This window comes from Drosophila rhopaloa, unplaced genomic scaffold (assembly GCF_018152115.1).
Source record: "Drosophila rhopaloa isolate 14029-0021.01 unplaced genomic scaffold, ASM1815211v1 contig_218, whole genome shotgun sequence".
Taxonomy (NCBI): domain Eukaryota; kingdom Metazoa; phylum Arthropoda; class Insecta; order Diptera; family Drosophilidae; genus Drosophila; species Drosophila rhopaloa.
The window spans coordinates 2,705,228-2,722,874 of NW_025335104.1; the positions used below are offsets into that span (position 1 = coordinate 2,705,228).

General features: G+C 35.1%; 1 protein-coding gene across 1 annotated transcript in view; it reads left to right on the forward strand.

Moving 5' to 3' along the window:
• Window positions 1–16,687, forward strand: part of LOC108048448 (pickpocket protein 19) — a 94,711-nt gene extending 78,024 nt beyond the window's left edge. Inside the window, exon 6 of the mRNA XM_044460781.1 lies at window positions 16,356–16,687. Within this exon, the coding sequence (XP_044316716.1) occupies window positions 16,356–16,675 (320 nt within the window). The 3' untranslated portion in view covers window positions 16,676–16,687. The remainder of the gene's footprint in view (window positions 1–16,355) is intronic.
• Window positions 16,688–17,647: the final 960 nt, after the last annotated feature.

Here is a 17,647-nt window from a genome sequence, read left to right on the forward strand (position 1 = left end):
AGAGTTGATGCCGCGCTGTGCATGCCGTACAGTGCGAGGAGGCCCATGAAGCATCAAAATGTGGATGCGACGATTGCTCAGATCCGGACGAGATTCTGGGTAACAAAGATGAGACGAGAGATGAAGGAAGTAATCTCGTCGTGCAACGAGTGCAAGTTGCAGCGAACGCGGCCGATGCCGCCGATAATGGGACCCCTTCCAGAGGATCGATTGGAAGCGGTGGTTGGCCATTCAAATACGCCTGAATTGGATGCGGAGCTACCCAAGGAGGGTTCTACACGAAAGCAGTGGAGGATTGCCCGCATGCTGCGAGACCGTTTCTGGAGGAGGTGCTGGAGTACCTGCCTACGCTTGTGCGCCGAGAGAAGTGGTGCCGGAGAACGGAGCCCATCCGCCAGGGCGATATGGTCTTCGTCTGCGATCCGGCCTTGCCCAGACGAGAGTGGCGCAAGGGCATCGTGGAGGAGATATACAGCGGAGCTGATGGAGTCGTCAGACGCGCTACAGTGCGCGTGAACGACAATGGCCTATCTCGGACAATGTTGCGGCCCGTCTCAAAACTCGCGGTTTTGGATTTGAGTGAAGCGGTTCTTCACGGGGTCGGGGATGTCGACGGTCAAACATTGTGATCGATAGGTAGAATAAGTATTGTAAGAGAAATCTAGTATTTGTTAATTTATCCGAACTTGTATGGATTTCGTGACCCTTGAAATGTGGGCTTACTAATCTCGGTAACATGGATGCCGCCACAAATTGAGCTTCTCATTGTCTTGTGAATTGTAGAAGGGCACACTGCGGTAAGCTTAAGTTAGTTTAATATGTATGAGTCTGATTTGAATTATTAACAGAATAAAACGCGCAACTGCCACACACAACCCGGCGCACGCCGCCCCTGAAGTCACCCTCTCTTCGGACCTACGCGTGTGTGGTAGCCGTTAAGAAGGCAACTCCATATGATGCAAGACAATGTTGATGAATTTTAGTGATGATGTTTAATGAGTATGAGTATCGAATGATAGTTTGTGTTAAACATGTTGATGAATTTTGGTGATTGATGTTTAAGCCTAGTATCCAGATCGACAAACGATTACGCTAGCGTAAAAACTTTAATCTTTCCAGTGTGACCAAAATTTTGAGGGTTCATCAGATTTAAGCGTGCTACGGTCGTACTGTCAATCAGCTGAGTTTGTTGACAAGCAGTTAAAATTCAAATATCGTATTTGCGGGAAAGAGCCTTTAAAAGATATTATCAAATACCTTGCAAAGAAATTAAAAAACAATACAATTTAAATTTAACAGTTGTTTTTTTTAATTTTCTGATAATTATTTGCTAATTTAAAGTTCATAGCTGCACTTTTATTGTGTTTTTTCGTACATTCTTGACCCAAAAAACATGTTGCTCTGACAAGAGGCACCCCAGATAGTATTAATGTTATTTTGTCCTCAATTGTAAACTCCTGCAATCGACTTTTGCGATTTTTTTTTTAGTTTTTCCCTCCATTTCTTATAATGTTCAGTGAGAAGCGCACGCCAAAATATTAAATTTTTTAATCTTTTCGCTAGGGTTAACCCAAAGTTCATTTCCGCAGACTGGCAACGCTATGGAATTTTCTGGTATTTTTTTCGTCGATAAGGGACCGACGTGAAAAAAAGGCCCGACGAAAAGTGAACGCCAGCTGTTTGCCTCTCGCTCTCTCTCATGACTGGCGTACGGTTTTCGTCGATCTGGATACTAGGCTTTAGATTCGATGGGTTCTTTATCAAAGAAACGATAAATATCATTGTAATTCCTTAGTGTTGGAAAATGAGTGCGTGTATTTAAAAAGGCGGGACAATTAAAAATAAGGTGAGATGCATCTTCTGGTACGTTGCATGTGTCGCATAGATTATTGTTAATGACTTTCATTTTAGCTAGTGAGCATTTGTCAAAGCCATGACCCCTTAATAGACGGTTGATTTGCTTAATTTCTAACCGATTAAGGTTACATTTTTATCCTTAAACCAAGGCTTTGGAGTAACATATGTAAAAAGGCGAGTGAAACCTTTATCCCTTCCGCTGCAGTATAAATTATATTCATTTTCCCATTCCATGTGAATTTGATTGTATATATAAGTAATAGTGTCCTTCAAAGGCCAGCGAGCAAAGAAGAAAACACCATTGTCCTTGGCATTTTTAGCGGCAATGTCAGCTAATTCGTTATCTTCTATATTAACGTGGCTTGGAATAAAATGCATTTCTATTGAAAATAAAAATTTGGCGTTTTCGATTTTTTTTATGATTTGCTTAGCGATGTAGTTATCTGGATGAGATTTTTTCAACGATAAAACCCCATTGAGACTATCAGTTAAAATAGCAATTTTAAAGTATTGGTTATCTATGGCAAAATCGATGGCTTTATCTATGGCGATTAATTCAGCTGTGAGTGATGATAATTTTTTGTTTGTAAAGAAACTTTTACTGGTTTCTGAGCTTTTATGAACCTGTAAAATTTTCATTTACAGAGCCGTCAGTATAAAATAATTAAAAATTTTTGGATAATAGATAATTAATTTTTTCCTGGATATTTATTGGTATTTATTAGGGTAGGATTTGCTGATTTTTTATTTAAACAAGAGCCTTTAAAAAAGTCTGTGTCAGTTGTAATCTTGCGCGTTGAAATTAAAACATTGTCCAAAGGCACGATGGCGTCAAAGATGTATTTAAATTCGGAATATATTCTAGCATAGCTTGTGTTTTTAGCAATAAAATAGTTAGACAAAAGAGATGCTATAGGTAAACCGTATGCAAAAGTTTTGGCTAACTCTTTAGCAGTTAAAAATTTTTGTCTGAACTCCGGGGGAGTTCAGACGCTAAATTATAAATTATATTTATAGGAGTTGATTTTATTAAGGGGGTCTTCTAGTCTAGAAATTTGAGAAAATCGAAAAAATTTTTTTTTCATAATTCGATAGTTTGGATATTCAAAAATATCTCAATAAAAGGATTTTTCAAAACTCAAATTATTTTCAAAGTTATTGCCGTTTTAGTGACGTGGCAACTAGACCAGTTGAGCGAACGACTGGAACTTTAAACGCGTTTTTCTCGAAACTACCTTTTTTGATGCGGTCGCCACTCTAACTCAAGTTCTAATCAGTCGATTTACTTGAAATTTGGCATGAATATTCTTTAAATATATCGCTATCGCATGAACCAACAAAAAATACAAATTTTAAATTTATAATATTTTTAAAAATTCGACAAAGTGGAAAAATTAGTGAAAAAAATCGACTTTTTTCTTTGAGTAGCCGCCATTTCTTGAAAAAAGATTTTTTTTTTTGGTGGTTCATGCCATAGCGACATTCGTACTCATTAAGAATCTATCATTGTTTTATTTTTCAGATAATTACAAGCATAGATATCATGGCGACGCGGACACGGCCTCTTTTTTTTCCCCTCTTCTTCAAGAAGGAATAACTCAATGAAACCTAATTTTTTTTTTGAAATTTATTTTATGTACTCCTTTAAGTTTAATAAACAAATGATAAAAAAAACGGATAGTAAAAATATCTATTGATTTTTTTTTATTAATCGTTAAAAAAAAAGGTCGAAATTCGAGCCTCTAGACTAGAAGACCCCCTTAAACCAAGAGCACGTCGCAAATAAAAATTTATATGCACTTTTATCTTTTTAGAAACAACAGTAGAAATATTAGCAAATGATGAACATGAATACTCTAATTTAGAGCGTACAAAGGCTTTATAAAATAAAAGCGATTTATTAGGGTGAGCACCAAAATGACAACCACTGAGCATTTGCAGAAACATATTAGTTTTATTGGCTTTAGAAATAATCTGATCAATATGATTAACTGAGGAATTATTAGCATTAATAATTCTACCTAAATAGTTGACTTTTTCTACTTCTGATATTGCAATGTTATCACAGACTATGTTTGCAGGCTGTCTTCTTTTATTGAAATGTATGATTGATGATTTATTGGAATTAAAAGTAAGATTGTTGATATTGCACAAGTTATTGAAAGCATTTATCTTAAGTTATATATCAAGCTTTTGTAAACTGTCTATCATAACACACTAAAAAGAAATCATATGCATACTGGAAGAGTATACAGTTTTCGTCATTGATGGAATGAAAATCTATAGTATAAATATTAAAAAGAATGGGACTCAGACAACTACCTTGACATGCACCTTTGTTTACAACTATTTCTTGGTTATTACTTACTAAAACTCTTTTTTCTAGAAATTTTATTATGAACCCTATATATGCACTATCAAAATTATAACTTGTTAGCTTTTGACAGAGCAAAGGAATATTTACTGCGTCAAAAGCTTTACTTATGTCCAATACAGCGGCTATAACTTGCATTCTTTTTGCTTTAAGATTTGCTATATTATTTATTACGTCATTAATACACTGGGAAGTCGAATGATTTTTTCTAAAAACGTAAGATCTATCAGGTAACAGGTGATTAAAATTAATAAAAGATTCAAACCGCACTTTAATCATACCTTCTAAGCACTTAAATAAAATACTAAGAAGGCAAATCGGTCTATTGTTTGACACAATAGAGGCGTCTAAATTTTTTTCGGTACTGGAACCACTTTTATTTTGCGCCAACTATCAGGGATAGTCCCGCTAATAAAAATTTCATTTAAAAGGGATAATACATTTTCCAATTGATTATTGGGAAGGCTCAGAATCATTTTGTAAGAAATGTTGTCCAATCCTTAAGCTGAATTTGGGTTTCTAGTTTTAAGAAAAGTTATAAGATCATCTAAATTAAAGTTAAGACTAAAATTAGGAAGATCACAACTCGTTGGAATCGTGGTTTGAGCGCAATTTGTGGTATTTGGAATATTTGCTATTTGATGCAAAAATTCCTTATGTTTTGCTTCGTTCCAAGAGCTTTTAACCGGCTTAATTTGTTTATACATTTTAAGGTTTTTTATCTTTTGCCACATATCTTTTGGTGATGTTGGATTAGACAAATCGTCTGATAGATCGTTCATATTCAATTTTTTTACTTTAAAAATATAATTGAATTTTTTGAGTTTTTCCGGCTCGAGGTCAACAATTGAAAAATGTTATAAATAAAAGTTTTTAATTTTTATTTTTTATTATTTCCAATATATTTCGGTTGCACTTCGGCAACCGTCTTCAGGGCAACTATAATCAACATAAAAACATAAAATAACATAAATTTAGACAATATAAAACACAGCTTTAAAAATTATTACACCTACATAATTTTACACGTCTGCACCGTCGGACGTGGAGATTAATACTAGTTGTTATTAAGTAAGTGTCTGTAAATGTGAGCGCAATTTTCAACGTCTGTTTTGTAGTTCAGTCTTATGCTTGTGTGTTTGTTATATGTAACATTTCTATGGTGAAGCGTTTTTTGTAATGTTGTTCTTGTTCCAAAATAGTCGTTGCTTCAAAATTTGGTGAGTGACCGCTGGTTTTACAGAGGGCCATAAGTGCTGTTTTTTGTATATTAGCTTGGTGTCTTAATTTGAAGTCTGATCTGTGTTGTGATATTCGAGTTTTTAGTTTGGATTTAGTTGTTCCTACATATATACTGTCACATTTTTCATTTATATCTCCATTGCATGGTATTTTATATACCACATTGTTTTTGTCAAACATTTGTATTTTGGACTTGGTCTTGTTGAATATTGGTCGTAGGGTATTGTTGGGCTTGTGTGCTATTGTTATTTTTTGTTTATTGTAAAATTCTGACTTTTTAAGGCGTTCTGATAGTCTTGGTATATATGTTACGGTCATGTATTGTGTAGGTTCTCTACATTTTGTTTTTTGTTCCATGTTTTGGTGTCTTTTAATTAAAGTTCTAATTAGATGGTTTGGGAAGTCGTTGTCCTTTAAAATTTGTCTTATTTCATTTTTGGTTTCTTCATGAAAAATGTTGTCCGAAATGGCTAGCATCCGTTGTATACAACCTACCGCTGTACTGATTATCATTGTTTTAGGGTGTTTTGAGTTAAAGTTTATGATTCGTCCTGATGCATCAGCACCTACACAATACATGTCCGTAACATATATACCAAGACTATCAGAACGCCTTAAAAAGTCAGAATTTTACAATAAACAAAAAATAACAATAGCACACAAGCCCAACAATACCCTACGACCAATATTCAACAAGACCAAGTCCAAAATACAAATGTTTGACAAAAACAATGTGGTATATAAAATACCATGCAATGGAGATATAAATGAAAAATGTGACAGTATATATGTAGGAACAACTAAATCCAAACTAAAAACTCGAATATCACAACACAGATCAGACTTCAAATTAAGACACCAAGCTAATATACAAAAAACAGCACTTATGGCCCTCTGTAAAACCAGCGGTCACTCACCAAATTTTGAAGCAACGACTATTTTGGAACAAGAACAACATTACAAAAAACGCTTCACCATAGAAATGTTACATATAACAAACACACCCACAAGCATAAGACTGAACTACAAAACAGACGTTGAAAATTGCGCTCACATTTACAGACACTTACTTAATAACAACTAGTATTAATCTCCACGTCCGACGGTGCAGACGTGTAAAATTATGTAGGTGTAATAATTTTTAAAGCTGTGTTTTATATTGTCTAAATTTATGTTATTTTATGTTTTTATGTTGATTATAGTTGCCCTGAAGACGGTTGCCGAAGTGCAACCGAAATATATTGGAAATAATAAAAAATAAAAATTAAAAACTTTTATTTATAACATTTTTCAATTGTTGACCTCGAGCCGGAAAAACTCAAAAAATTCAAACATACATCAAAGGTCGCCTACAAACAAAATTACAAAAAACGGAAGGCACGCCGTACGTATACACCAACACAAACATGGGATATACGCATATTAAAAACCACTATAACAACTACAAGGACATAATAAACAAACTCCAGACAACATATAAAAAACAAGTAAAATTAAAAGCTGGTATTATCTTTTTGTTAAAATGTAGAAAGTCCCAGTTAATTCCAAATTTTTAAAGAATACAACTAAATGTAATAAGCTATTTATATTTGACAATGACGCACATCCAGACATTAGAAGAGCCTTAGCTAGACATTCACATATATTCCACAAGAAAGTACTAAACATTATAATAAAACACAAACATGACTTAATGAAGAAACTAAACAAAAGGGTAAAGGAAACCAAAGAAATTCTGGAGAGGCAGTTAAACTCAGCTGACTTACAAATGTTTATGAAGAGCGAGAGAAACGTCGCGAATAAACTAACAACAACATTGAAAGAGAGACATGAGAGGAAGTATAGAAGACTACAAAAGGAACGGAATAATATATTCACGAACAACAACAAAACGAACGATTGGTTTGTCAACAAAACGAATGTGGAGTTCCCGCCAGACGTGAAAGCACTTCTTGCAAAGGGTCCAAAGTTCGCGATACCAATAGAGAAGAAGAATTTCCCTCTCTTCAAGTATATAGCGGACGGAGAGGAATTGGTGCAAACTCTTACAGGTAAAGAGCAACAAGAAGAGTCACGCACTAAATTCTCTTTACTTATTAAAGATTATATGACGTCGGTTCGGGAAAGTGCAATAGATCGCGCAATACTAGACATAGTGGGGCAGACACGAAAATTTTTAAAGGAAAATGACGAAATACTAATTTTAACTTCTGACAAAGGAAACAAGACAGTTGCTATGGACAAAGATACTTACAATCAAAAAATGAATAACATATTGGAGGAAAGGAACACATATCGGATTTTACGAAAGGATATAACATCGAAACTTCAAACAAGAAACAATGAATTAGCGGAAAATCTATTAACAAAAGGACTTATTTCACGGAGCGAAAGGAATAAGTTAGTCACGACAACGGCATTACCACCACGCATATACGGACTACCAAAAATCCACAAGGAAGGGACTCCATTAAGACCCATATGTTCATCTATAGGATCACCATCACACGGACTTTGTAAATATATTTCAAACATATTAAAGAACATCACCATAGACTCCAACTACAACATCAAAAACTCAGTAGAATTCAAAGAAAGAATCAACAACACTTACATCTGTGATGATGAAAAATTAATATCATTTGATGTAGTCTCACTATTTCCCAGCATACCTATAGACCTTGCACTAGACACAATTAGAGAAAAATGGACAAAAATAAAAGAACACACAAATATGCCGAAAAAAATGTTTATGGACATAGTACAATTTTGCATACAAGACAACAGATATTTTAAATTTAATGACGATATATAGGAATGCCGATGGGATCCCCTGCTTCACCAATAATTGCAGACATAGTAATGGAAGAGCTATTAGACAACACTTTGAAAAAACTAGGACACAAACCAAGACTTTTGACGAAGTATGTGGATGATTTATTCGCAATAGTAAAAGAAGACGAAATACAAAACACACTTGACGCTTTAAACTCTTTCAATAAAAATATAAAATTCACACTGGAACAGGAAGAAGATGGAGGACTAGCATATTTGGACTCAATGGTTCACAGACAGGGGAACATTCTAAAACTAAAGTGGTATAAAAAACCAACAGCATCAGGACGAATCATAAACTTTAACTCAAAACACCCTAAAACAATGATAATCAGTACAGCGGTAGGTTGTATACAACGGATGCTAGCCATTTCGGACAACATTTTTCATGAACAAACCAAAAATGAAATAAGACAAATTTTAAAGGACAACGACTTCCCAAACCATCTAATTAGAACTTTAATTAAAAGACACCAAAACATGGAACAAAAAACAAAATGTAGAGAACCTACACAATACATGTCCGTAACATATATACCAAGACTATCAGAACGCCTTAAAAAGTCAGAATTTTACAATAAACAAAAAATAACAATAGCACACAAGCCCAACAATACCCTACGACCAATATTCAACAAGACCAAGTCCAAAATACAAATGTTTGACAAAAACAATGTGGTATATAAAATACCATGCAATGGAGATATAAATGAAAAATGTGACAGTATATATGTAGGAACAACTAAATCCAAACTAAAAACTCGAATATCACAACACAGATCAGACTTCAAATTAAGACACCAAGCTAATATACAAAAAACAGCACTTATGGCCCACTGTAAAACCAGCGGTCACTCACCAAATTTTGAAGCAACGACTATTTTGGAACAAGAACAACATTACAAAAAACGCTTCACCATAGAAATGTTACATATAACAAACACACCCACAAGCATAAGACTGAACTACAAAACAGACGTTGAAAATTGCGCTCACACTTACAGACACTTACTTAATAACAACTAGTATTAATCTCCACGTCCGACGGTGCAGACGTGTAAAATTATGTAGGTGTAATAATTTTTAAAGCTGTGTTTTATATTGTCTAAATTTATGTTATTTTATGTTTTTATGTTGATTATAGTTGCCCTGAAGACGGTTGCCGAAGTGCCACCGAAATATATTGGAAATAATAAAAAATAAAAATTAAAAACTTTTATTTATAACATTTTTCAATTGTTGACCTCGAGCCGGAAAAACTCAAAAATTCAAACATACATCAAAGGTCGCCTACAAACAAAATTATAAAAATATAATTGTTTAATGTTTTGTTGGCTTTCAGAAAATAATTTTGTTTTATAATACTTTTGGCGACTAGCGTTTCTTAATCTAAGCAATCTATCACAGGATTCATCCCAATATTTCTTAGGAGTGTATTTATTGTTTTGCGAAATATGTAAGGTGGTTTTAGAAACAATGTTCTTAGTTGTACTATACAGGTTGTCAAGAGTTGAGATATGAATTTCCGAGAAATCCGAGAGTACCTTCTCATGTAAAATTTTATGCTCAGTAATGGAGTTATTATTAAAAATTTCAATTATTACTGGGAAATGATTACTATTAGTTATTTTTGTGTTGATTGTGGACCAATTAAAATTGTAGTTGATTCTATTTACTAAAGATATATCAATAGCGGATGAATAGTTGGGATTTGTTGAAAAAGTTGGCGAGCCATTATTAATACAGGAAAATTCCGAATTTACTAAAGACCTTTCTAAAAAGATTCGTTTAGAATTATTAGATTCATTACCCGAAACTATTGATTTAGCATTAAGATCACCTCCTATCAAAGAAGTACCGTTTAATGATGAAACAAAAGTTCGAATATTATTATAGCTAAGCTCAAACGTATTAAGGTCCACATTGGGAGCAGAATATACACCGAAAACATTTATGTTACGACTTAGATTTAGAGTTCTAATACCAATTAATTCAATATTAGTGCTAAGATTTATTATTTCAAAACGTATATTTTTCTTATGTATATTCCAACTCCTCCATACCCGTCATTTCGTTCTCTACAGACAAAATTGTAATTTAAAAGGCTACACATTGAATTATCTTTGACCCAAATTTCAGATAAAATTGCAATATCAATATCATTATTTACCAGACAAATTTCTAGCAATTGTTTATTATTTTTAGAAGTAAGACTTTGTATATTATATTGTAGAATTTTCATTTTCAAGAAATAATAGTTGAAGAATTATTAGTTTTTGTTATAGAGAAAATTAAAATAATGGAAAAAAAGAAGCTTTAATAAAAAATATAAAATTTTAAATTATTTATTAATTTTAATTAAATCAATTCTGCAATTTGTTTGCGCAATTTTAGTATTTAATTCTTCAAGGAATTTTCTTGAATTAACATTGTTAACTTCGTTGTTTAAGTTTGATAAAAATTTGGAAATTTCAGCATGTAAATTATTTAGACCAGACTCAGCAGTTTCGAGAGCAGACTCGAACTGTGACGGTCTATTATTTTCAATTGGTGTAAAACGTTCAGATGAAATATATTCGTTTTCTTTCAGAGCACTTGTACAGGCTGCCATCTGTGCGTTTACATTTTCAGCTTTGTGGTTTTCCATGTTTCTAACTATTTTAATAAAAGGTTTATAAGAGTGGATTGTTTCTGCTGTTGATTTTGTGTTGTTATGCATTGGCGAGCTCTCATTACTTACTTTTTGCCAGAAGGGCTGAGGAAATGCAGTATGATCAAATGAATCAACTGTTTCAAATCTACCAAAAAGAGATGGATACCTAGCTTTAGCTTCCATTCTAGATAAATTTTCTACTGTCATACATTTTTGAATTGCAAATTCACGCTGTCTTGCTGGACAAGAACGCGAAGTCGAAACATGGTTTCCCTTACAATTAACACAGACAGTATTACTACAAATAACAGTGGAGGGATGCACTATGGAACACTTATAACATTTTTGCTCGTTTTGTTTGCAATGTTGTGCAAAGTGTTTAAATCTAAAACATCTATAACATTGATTAAAAGGAACAAAATTCGAAACAGGAACTTTTGTATATAGGAGAGTTATTTCAGAGGGAATTTGATTGCCTCTAAATAATAATTTAACTTTGCTGGTAGGTACTAAAATCTCTTTATTATTTTTATCTGTGGTGTTAATTCTAATCACCTCTTCGATAGGCATTGAAGAAATAATCGACTCCTTAATCATTTCAGTTGTAAAAGAGGTTGGAATTTGATATATTATTCCAGTTTTATAAATAAAGTGCTTACAAATTTTCGGTTCATATCCGTATTTGTCAAGATCGGAATTAACTAATAAATTCGCCTCTTTTGCTGATTTAAATTCAATTTTGCAACGCCCAAAGCCTATCTTTTGCACTGCGATAATACCAATCATTTTATTTTTGACTAAAATCCCGCTTAGCTCCAATGGGTTAATCGGCACTCTACACTGTTCTCCACTTGTTCTCTTCTTGTCCACATATACCATAAACGGTCCCTTATGATCACCGTCATATTCCATTTTCATTGCATGCTCTACTTGCTTGTTTTCCATCTGAATTCCAGATACCGTTTGGTTAGGGGTTATTGGCCTGACTTCCATTGGTTCTTCTACCATCTCTTCGTCGTTTCCTCCATTTCTTGTCCTTCTTTCAAATTTAGGTTTTTTGGCTTTACAAGCCACTGCATCCGAGGCCAGGAATTTCTCCTTGGCCGTGGAGGACATGGTGTTTTTTTTTTTAATTAGGCTCCTCGTATTGAGGCCTTTTTTTTTCAGCACTCCAGAAAAAATAAGAATTAGATCAAATTTTTTTAAAACTTTTATTCCACACTTTTAAATAATTTAAATCACACCGATCCAAAAGACATCTATTCACCACGAGGGGACAATCGATTCTGTTATTTTGGTTTTGTTTACTTTTTCGTTATTAGAGATGTTAATATTTGTAGAGTGAGACGTCGATAGTAATCGATATTGAATGTTGTGTAAGCTGTAGGGATATTGGGGGTACTCCTTCCGGAGCTAGCCGGAGCGGTCCCTGGACGATGCAGTTCCGTAACAATGAGAATTAAGAAGGACGGCACATGTACGATAGAAAATACATAATCAACAATGTACCCATTTCCCCTTTAACCCTGATCGAGGTATGGATAAAACAAAAAAAGAAAGCTAATATCGGGCGGAGCCGAAGTTGATATACCCGTGCAGAATATTCTGTAAATTATATTGGTTGGCCAAAAATAAAACCCATAAGAAATCCCAACTTCCTAACTTTAAAAACACCAAAGTTATGGCATTTTCAATCGTTCAGTTATATGGAAACTATATGATATAGTTGTTATAAAGGTAGGTCGGATTGATTGGCCAAATATAAAATCCATAGAAAATACCAACTTCCTAACTTTACAAATACAAAAGTTATGGCATTTCCGATCGTTCAGTTATATGGCAGGTATAGGATATAGTCAGCCGATCCCGACCTATATATTGCGTGCAAAAGAAAGAAGGGTGTGTGCAAAGTTTCAGTTTGATATCTTTTAAACTGAGAGACTAGTTCGCGTAGAAATAGACAGATTTGAAAAGATTCATGTTAATAGCTTATATACTGCGCGAAATATCCTGAAAAACATCAAATTTTAACCGATTTCACCCTGTTGTTCCTATGGGAGCTATAGGATATAGACGTCCGATCGGCACGCGCTTTTACCTCGATCAAGGTATCATAAAAAAAAAGATTTTGAAAGATGGAAGTCAATGTCTTCAATTCTTGCCTTCACGGTTACTTATGTTTTCGTTAATATAAGCAAATTTGCGCCTGTATTCATCACTTTCTTTGCTTATTTAAAAACCACTAAATGCGCACAGCCTCTTTCGGTTGTTTTCGTCTCCTTCACTTCCGAACACAAAATTGTGTAATGCAACAATGCTAGATTTGCTGCTCGATCTTAGAGTTCCGGCTATAATTCCTTTTTATTTAAGTTTTGACAAAAATTTGCGTCGTTTTTCGATTCACTTTTGCGATACACACACAATTCTGAAATACAGAAAAAGTGTTATTTTTCTCCCAGAGAGCCTCAAAATGTGGGGTTTTGGTTAAAATTTAATATAATAGTTAATTAAGGCTTAGGATAATTGATTACAGCTTCTTCAAATACAATGTCTAGAGGTTTTAATAGGTTTTATTTAATAACGAACGTCGTTGCTCTCGTCTTGATGCGTCGTCTTCGGCTTCCTTCATCAAACTCTCCGCTCGTCTTTTTGCCGCTTCATCTCGTCGTCTCGTCTTTTTGCTCTCGTAATCGTCTTTCTCTCTTAATTTGCGCACTCCTTTTCACCCCTCTTTAGGTTTTCCCTTTGCTGTTAAACTTATCGTTAGCTTGTCGTTACATTTAAAATAAAACTGTTCGTTACTTTTTAAATGGAAAATGTACTACTGTGGGCAAAAAGTAAGGTGAATTTGTTTGTTGTAGTGTTATTGGTTATATTTTAATTTCTTCTATAACACAACGATTTATTCCACTTAACATTGTTTGTAAGGTGAAAATTCTTTATTTATTTTCCTGAATCAATTTCATCCCCTTCAAAGTAATCCCCTCCCGATAAAAAAAATTATGCTAACGTTTTTTCAAATCCTCGAAACAGGCCAAATAATCCCTTTCCGGTATAGCCATGAGCGCCCTCGTCGATTCCGCTTTTATCTCTTCAATCGACTCGAAACGCGTTCCCCGGAGTGGTCTCTTGAGTTTTGGTAATAGCCAGAAGTCACACGGATCCAAATCAGGAGAATATGGTGGTTGCGGAACGATATGCGTCGAATTTTTGGCGATTTGGTCACGAAGAACGAGTGCAGAAATTGATTGTTTTCGGTACCAAACGAGATTTGACTTTTCGTAGGCCCAAACGGTCTTTCAAAATGGTTTTCACAGATCCTTCTGATATTCCGATCATATCAGTCAACCGACGATTTTTGAGCACTAATTCCTTCACTTCATTGACGTGTTGGTCATCTGTCGTCAACACGTTCCCGACCCTCTTTGAAGTCTTTGTACCACTTGTAAACATTTTTCAGGGACATGGTAGAATCACCAAAGGCCTTGCGCAACATCCTCAACGTTTCCGCAGCCGAAATTTCATTCCGCAAACAAAATTTGATGCTACTTCTCTGCTCAGTTAAATCAGACATTGTAAAAATCGACTAATGCACTCTTGATCCTTTGGTAAACACAAGCGTAAATACTGATACTGACATTGACATGAAATTACCGCCAGATGTCATCAACAGTCCTGCCAACTCAAGAAAAAAAGAACTAGTCCGCCATCTTAAGCCCGCGAATGTTTAATTGAAAATTCACCTTACTCTTCACCTACAGTAGTACATCAGACACACGCGCTTTGCAGGGGGCGCAGAGCTGCTTCAGAGTTGACTTCCGCTGCAGAGGCTTCCAGATCAGCGGGGTCCACATCCTAAGACCTTTACAAAGTAAAAACTAAAGAAAAACAAGAAAGGAAGCAAACTTCTGCAAGCCGAAGTTTATATACCCTTGCAGTTATTACAAATCGACTGCATTTTCCCATCGTTTCTATGGCAGCTATATGATAGTGTTATCCGATTTTAATTTAATTAAAACCGTAATTCCATAATATTTAAATATTACCAAATCCCAACGAACAAACAAAAAAAAATTAAAAACAAGAAAGGAAAGCTAACTTCGGGCGGAGCCGAAGTTGAAATACCCTTGCAGAATATTCTGCAAATTATATTCTCCAAAATCATTCATAATGCATTCTTAATACTCATAAAAAATCCCAACTTCCTAACTTTAAAAACACCAAAGTTATGGCATTTCCAATCGTTCAGTTATATGGCAGTTATAGAATATAGTCGGCCGATCCTTATGAAATTTGATATGTCGGATTGATTAGGCAAAAATAAAACCCATAGAAAATCCCAACTTCCTAACTTTACAAACACCAAAGTTATGGCATTTCCGATCAATCAGTTATATGGCAGCTATAAGATATAGTCGGCCGATCCTTATGAAATTTGGTACGTCGGATTGATTGGCCAAATATAAAACCCATAGAAAATCCCAACTTCCTAACTTTACAAACACCAAAGTTATGGCATTTCCGATCAATCAGTTATATGGCAGCTATAAGATATAGTCGGCCGATCCTTATGAAATTTGGTACGTCGGATTGATTGGCCAAATATAAAACCCATAGAAAGTCCCAACTTCCTAACCTAACAAACAGCAGAGTTATGGCATTTCCGATCAATCAGTTATATGGCAGCTATAGGATATAGTCGGCCGATCCCGGCCGTTCCGACTTATATACTGCGTGCAAAGGAAAGAAGGGTGTGTGCAAAGTTTCAATTCGATATCTTTAAAACTGAGAGACTAGTTCGCGTAGAAACAGACAGACGGACAGACAGACGGACAGACGGACAGACGGACAGACGGACAGACGGACAGACGGACAGACGGACATGGCTATATCAACTCAGGAGGTGATCCTGATCAAGAATATATATACTTTATAGGGTCGGAGATGTCTCCTTCACTGCGTTGCACACTTTTGACCAAAATTATAATACCCTCTGCAAGGGTATAACAACAAAGTTACCATTAAAAATTTTTTTTTTTTCGATTGTTCCTATGGAAGCTATATGATATAGTCGGCCGATCCGGCTCGTTCCGACATATGTACTACCCGCAATAGAAAGAAAACTTTTGGGAAAGTTTCAAGCAGATAGCTTTAAAAGTGAGGGACTAGTTTGCGTAGAAACGGACGGACGGACGTACAGACGGACATGGCTAGATCGACTCTCCCGATAAAAAAGTCCGCATAAAAAAGTCCGTTAAATTTGGATGGGGAACTAACTGGGAATTTTCGGAACGGCAAAACCTTATGGACCATCCGTTCAACGGATGGTGGATGGATCTCTGTGGGAATACGCTTTTAAATGTATTCTGTAAATAAATTTACCCTTTTTTTCAGTTAGCTTTGGTGGAATTGCCGGCTTGTTTCTGGGATGCTCCTTAATAAGTGGCATGGAGCTGGCGTACTTTTTGTGTATTGAGGTGCCGGCCTTTGGAGTGGATGGGCTGCATCGATACTGGAGGACCCGTCAACAGATGGATACGGAAATGACCACTCCAACGTTAAATTTCCAGCAAAACACACCCAGTCGGCTAATGGAGAACTACATTATGCAACTAAAGTCGGAGCAGGCGCAACAAGAGAAGCTTAAACAGAAGTCAAGCTTTTACAACTGGCAACGAAATACATTTGCTCAAAAAAATGTTATTAGAAAGTAAAAAACGAATTCAAAATGTATTTTCATGAAATAATTACGACGAGGGCTGTGGGTGAATGGAAAACGATCCAGATTCAAATAAATTAACGAATAAATACGTCGAATTCGTAATGCTGCCAGTTTACACAGCCGTTGCCTTGGCCTTGTCACAAAGCTTCAACGTGTGACATTGTTAATTCAAATTAAGCTTGTGCTCCCAAAGCGGGTTACCACTCCTGAAAAACCTGAGCCCGAAAGTAATTGGTAAAAAAATATCTCAAATAAGTAGCGTTAAGGCTTGTCGACCTTGAAAAGTAAATTATTATATCATCCAAAAAAATAATCAAGACTCTTAAGTCAATACACTTGCTGCCAAGATAGTCAAGCAGCCAGATAAAGACAGCAATCACAGTTTATAGGACAATTAGTGTAATCACCCATTACCAATATTGCAAAACAACAATAAATGCATTTCCTCTTTTAACCTTCTGTAAGCCTAAACTAAATCCAGTCAAATGTTTGCAACGCAGTGAAGGAGACATTTCCGACCCTATAAAGGAGTCGATCTAGCCATGTCCGTCGGTCCGTCCGTTTGTACGCAAACTAGTCTCCAGTTTTAAAGCTATCTGCTTTAAACTTTCCCAGAAGTTGTCTTTCTATTGCATCGAGCCGGATCAGTCGCCCGATCTGCCCGATCCGGGCTATTATTAACTCCCATAGGAACGATCCTGCAAAACCTTCTGGACGAATTGTTTTACAATTTTGCTAAATTCTAACGCTGTCGAGTATTTTTGTTTTTGGGAAAATGTATTATTTTAAAAACAACAAATAACTCGGAGTTTTGGGCAAAAATCAAGGCTTTTGACTTTCAAGTGCATTTAAAAATCGAAAAAAATTTAAAAATAAAAACTTGACAGCGTTAAATAGTGCAAATTGATTTTTTCAACTCAGATGATTCTGCGATTAGTTACGATGTACAGCGCAAACCACCTTT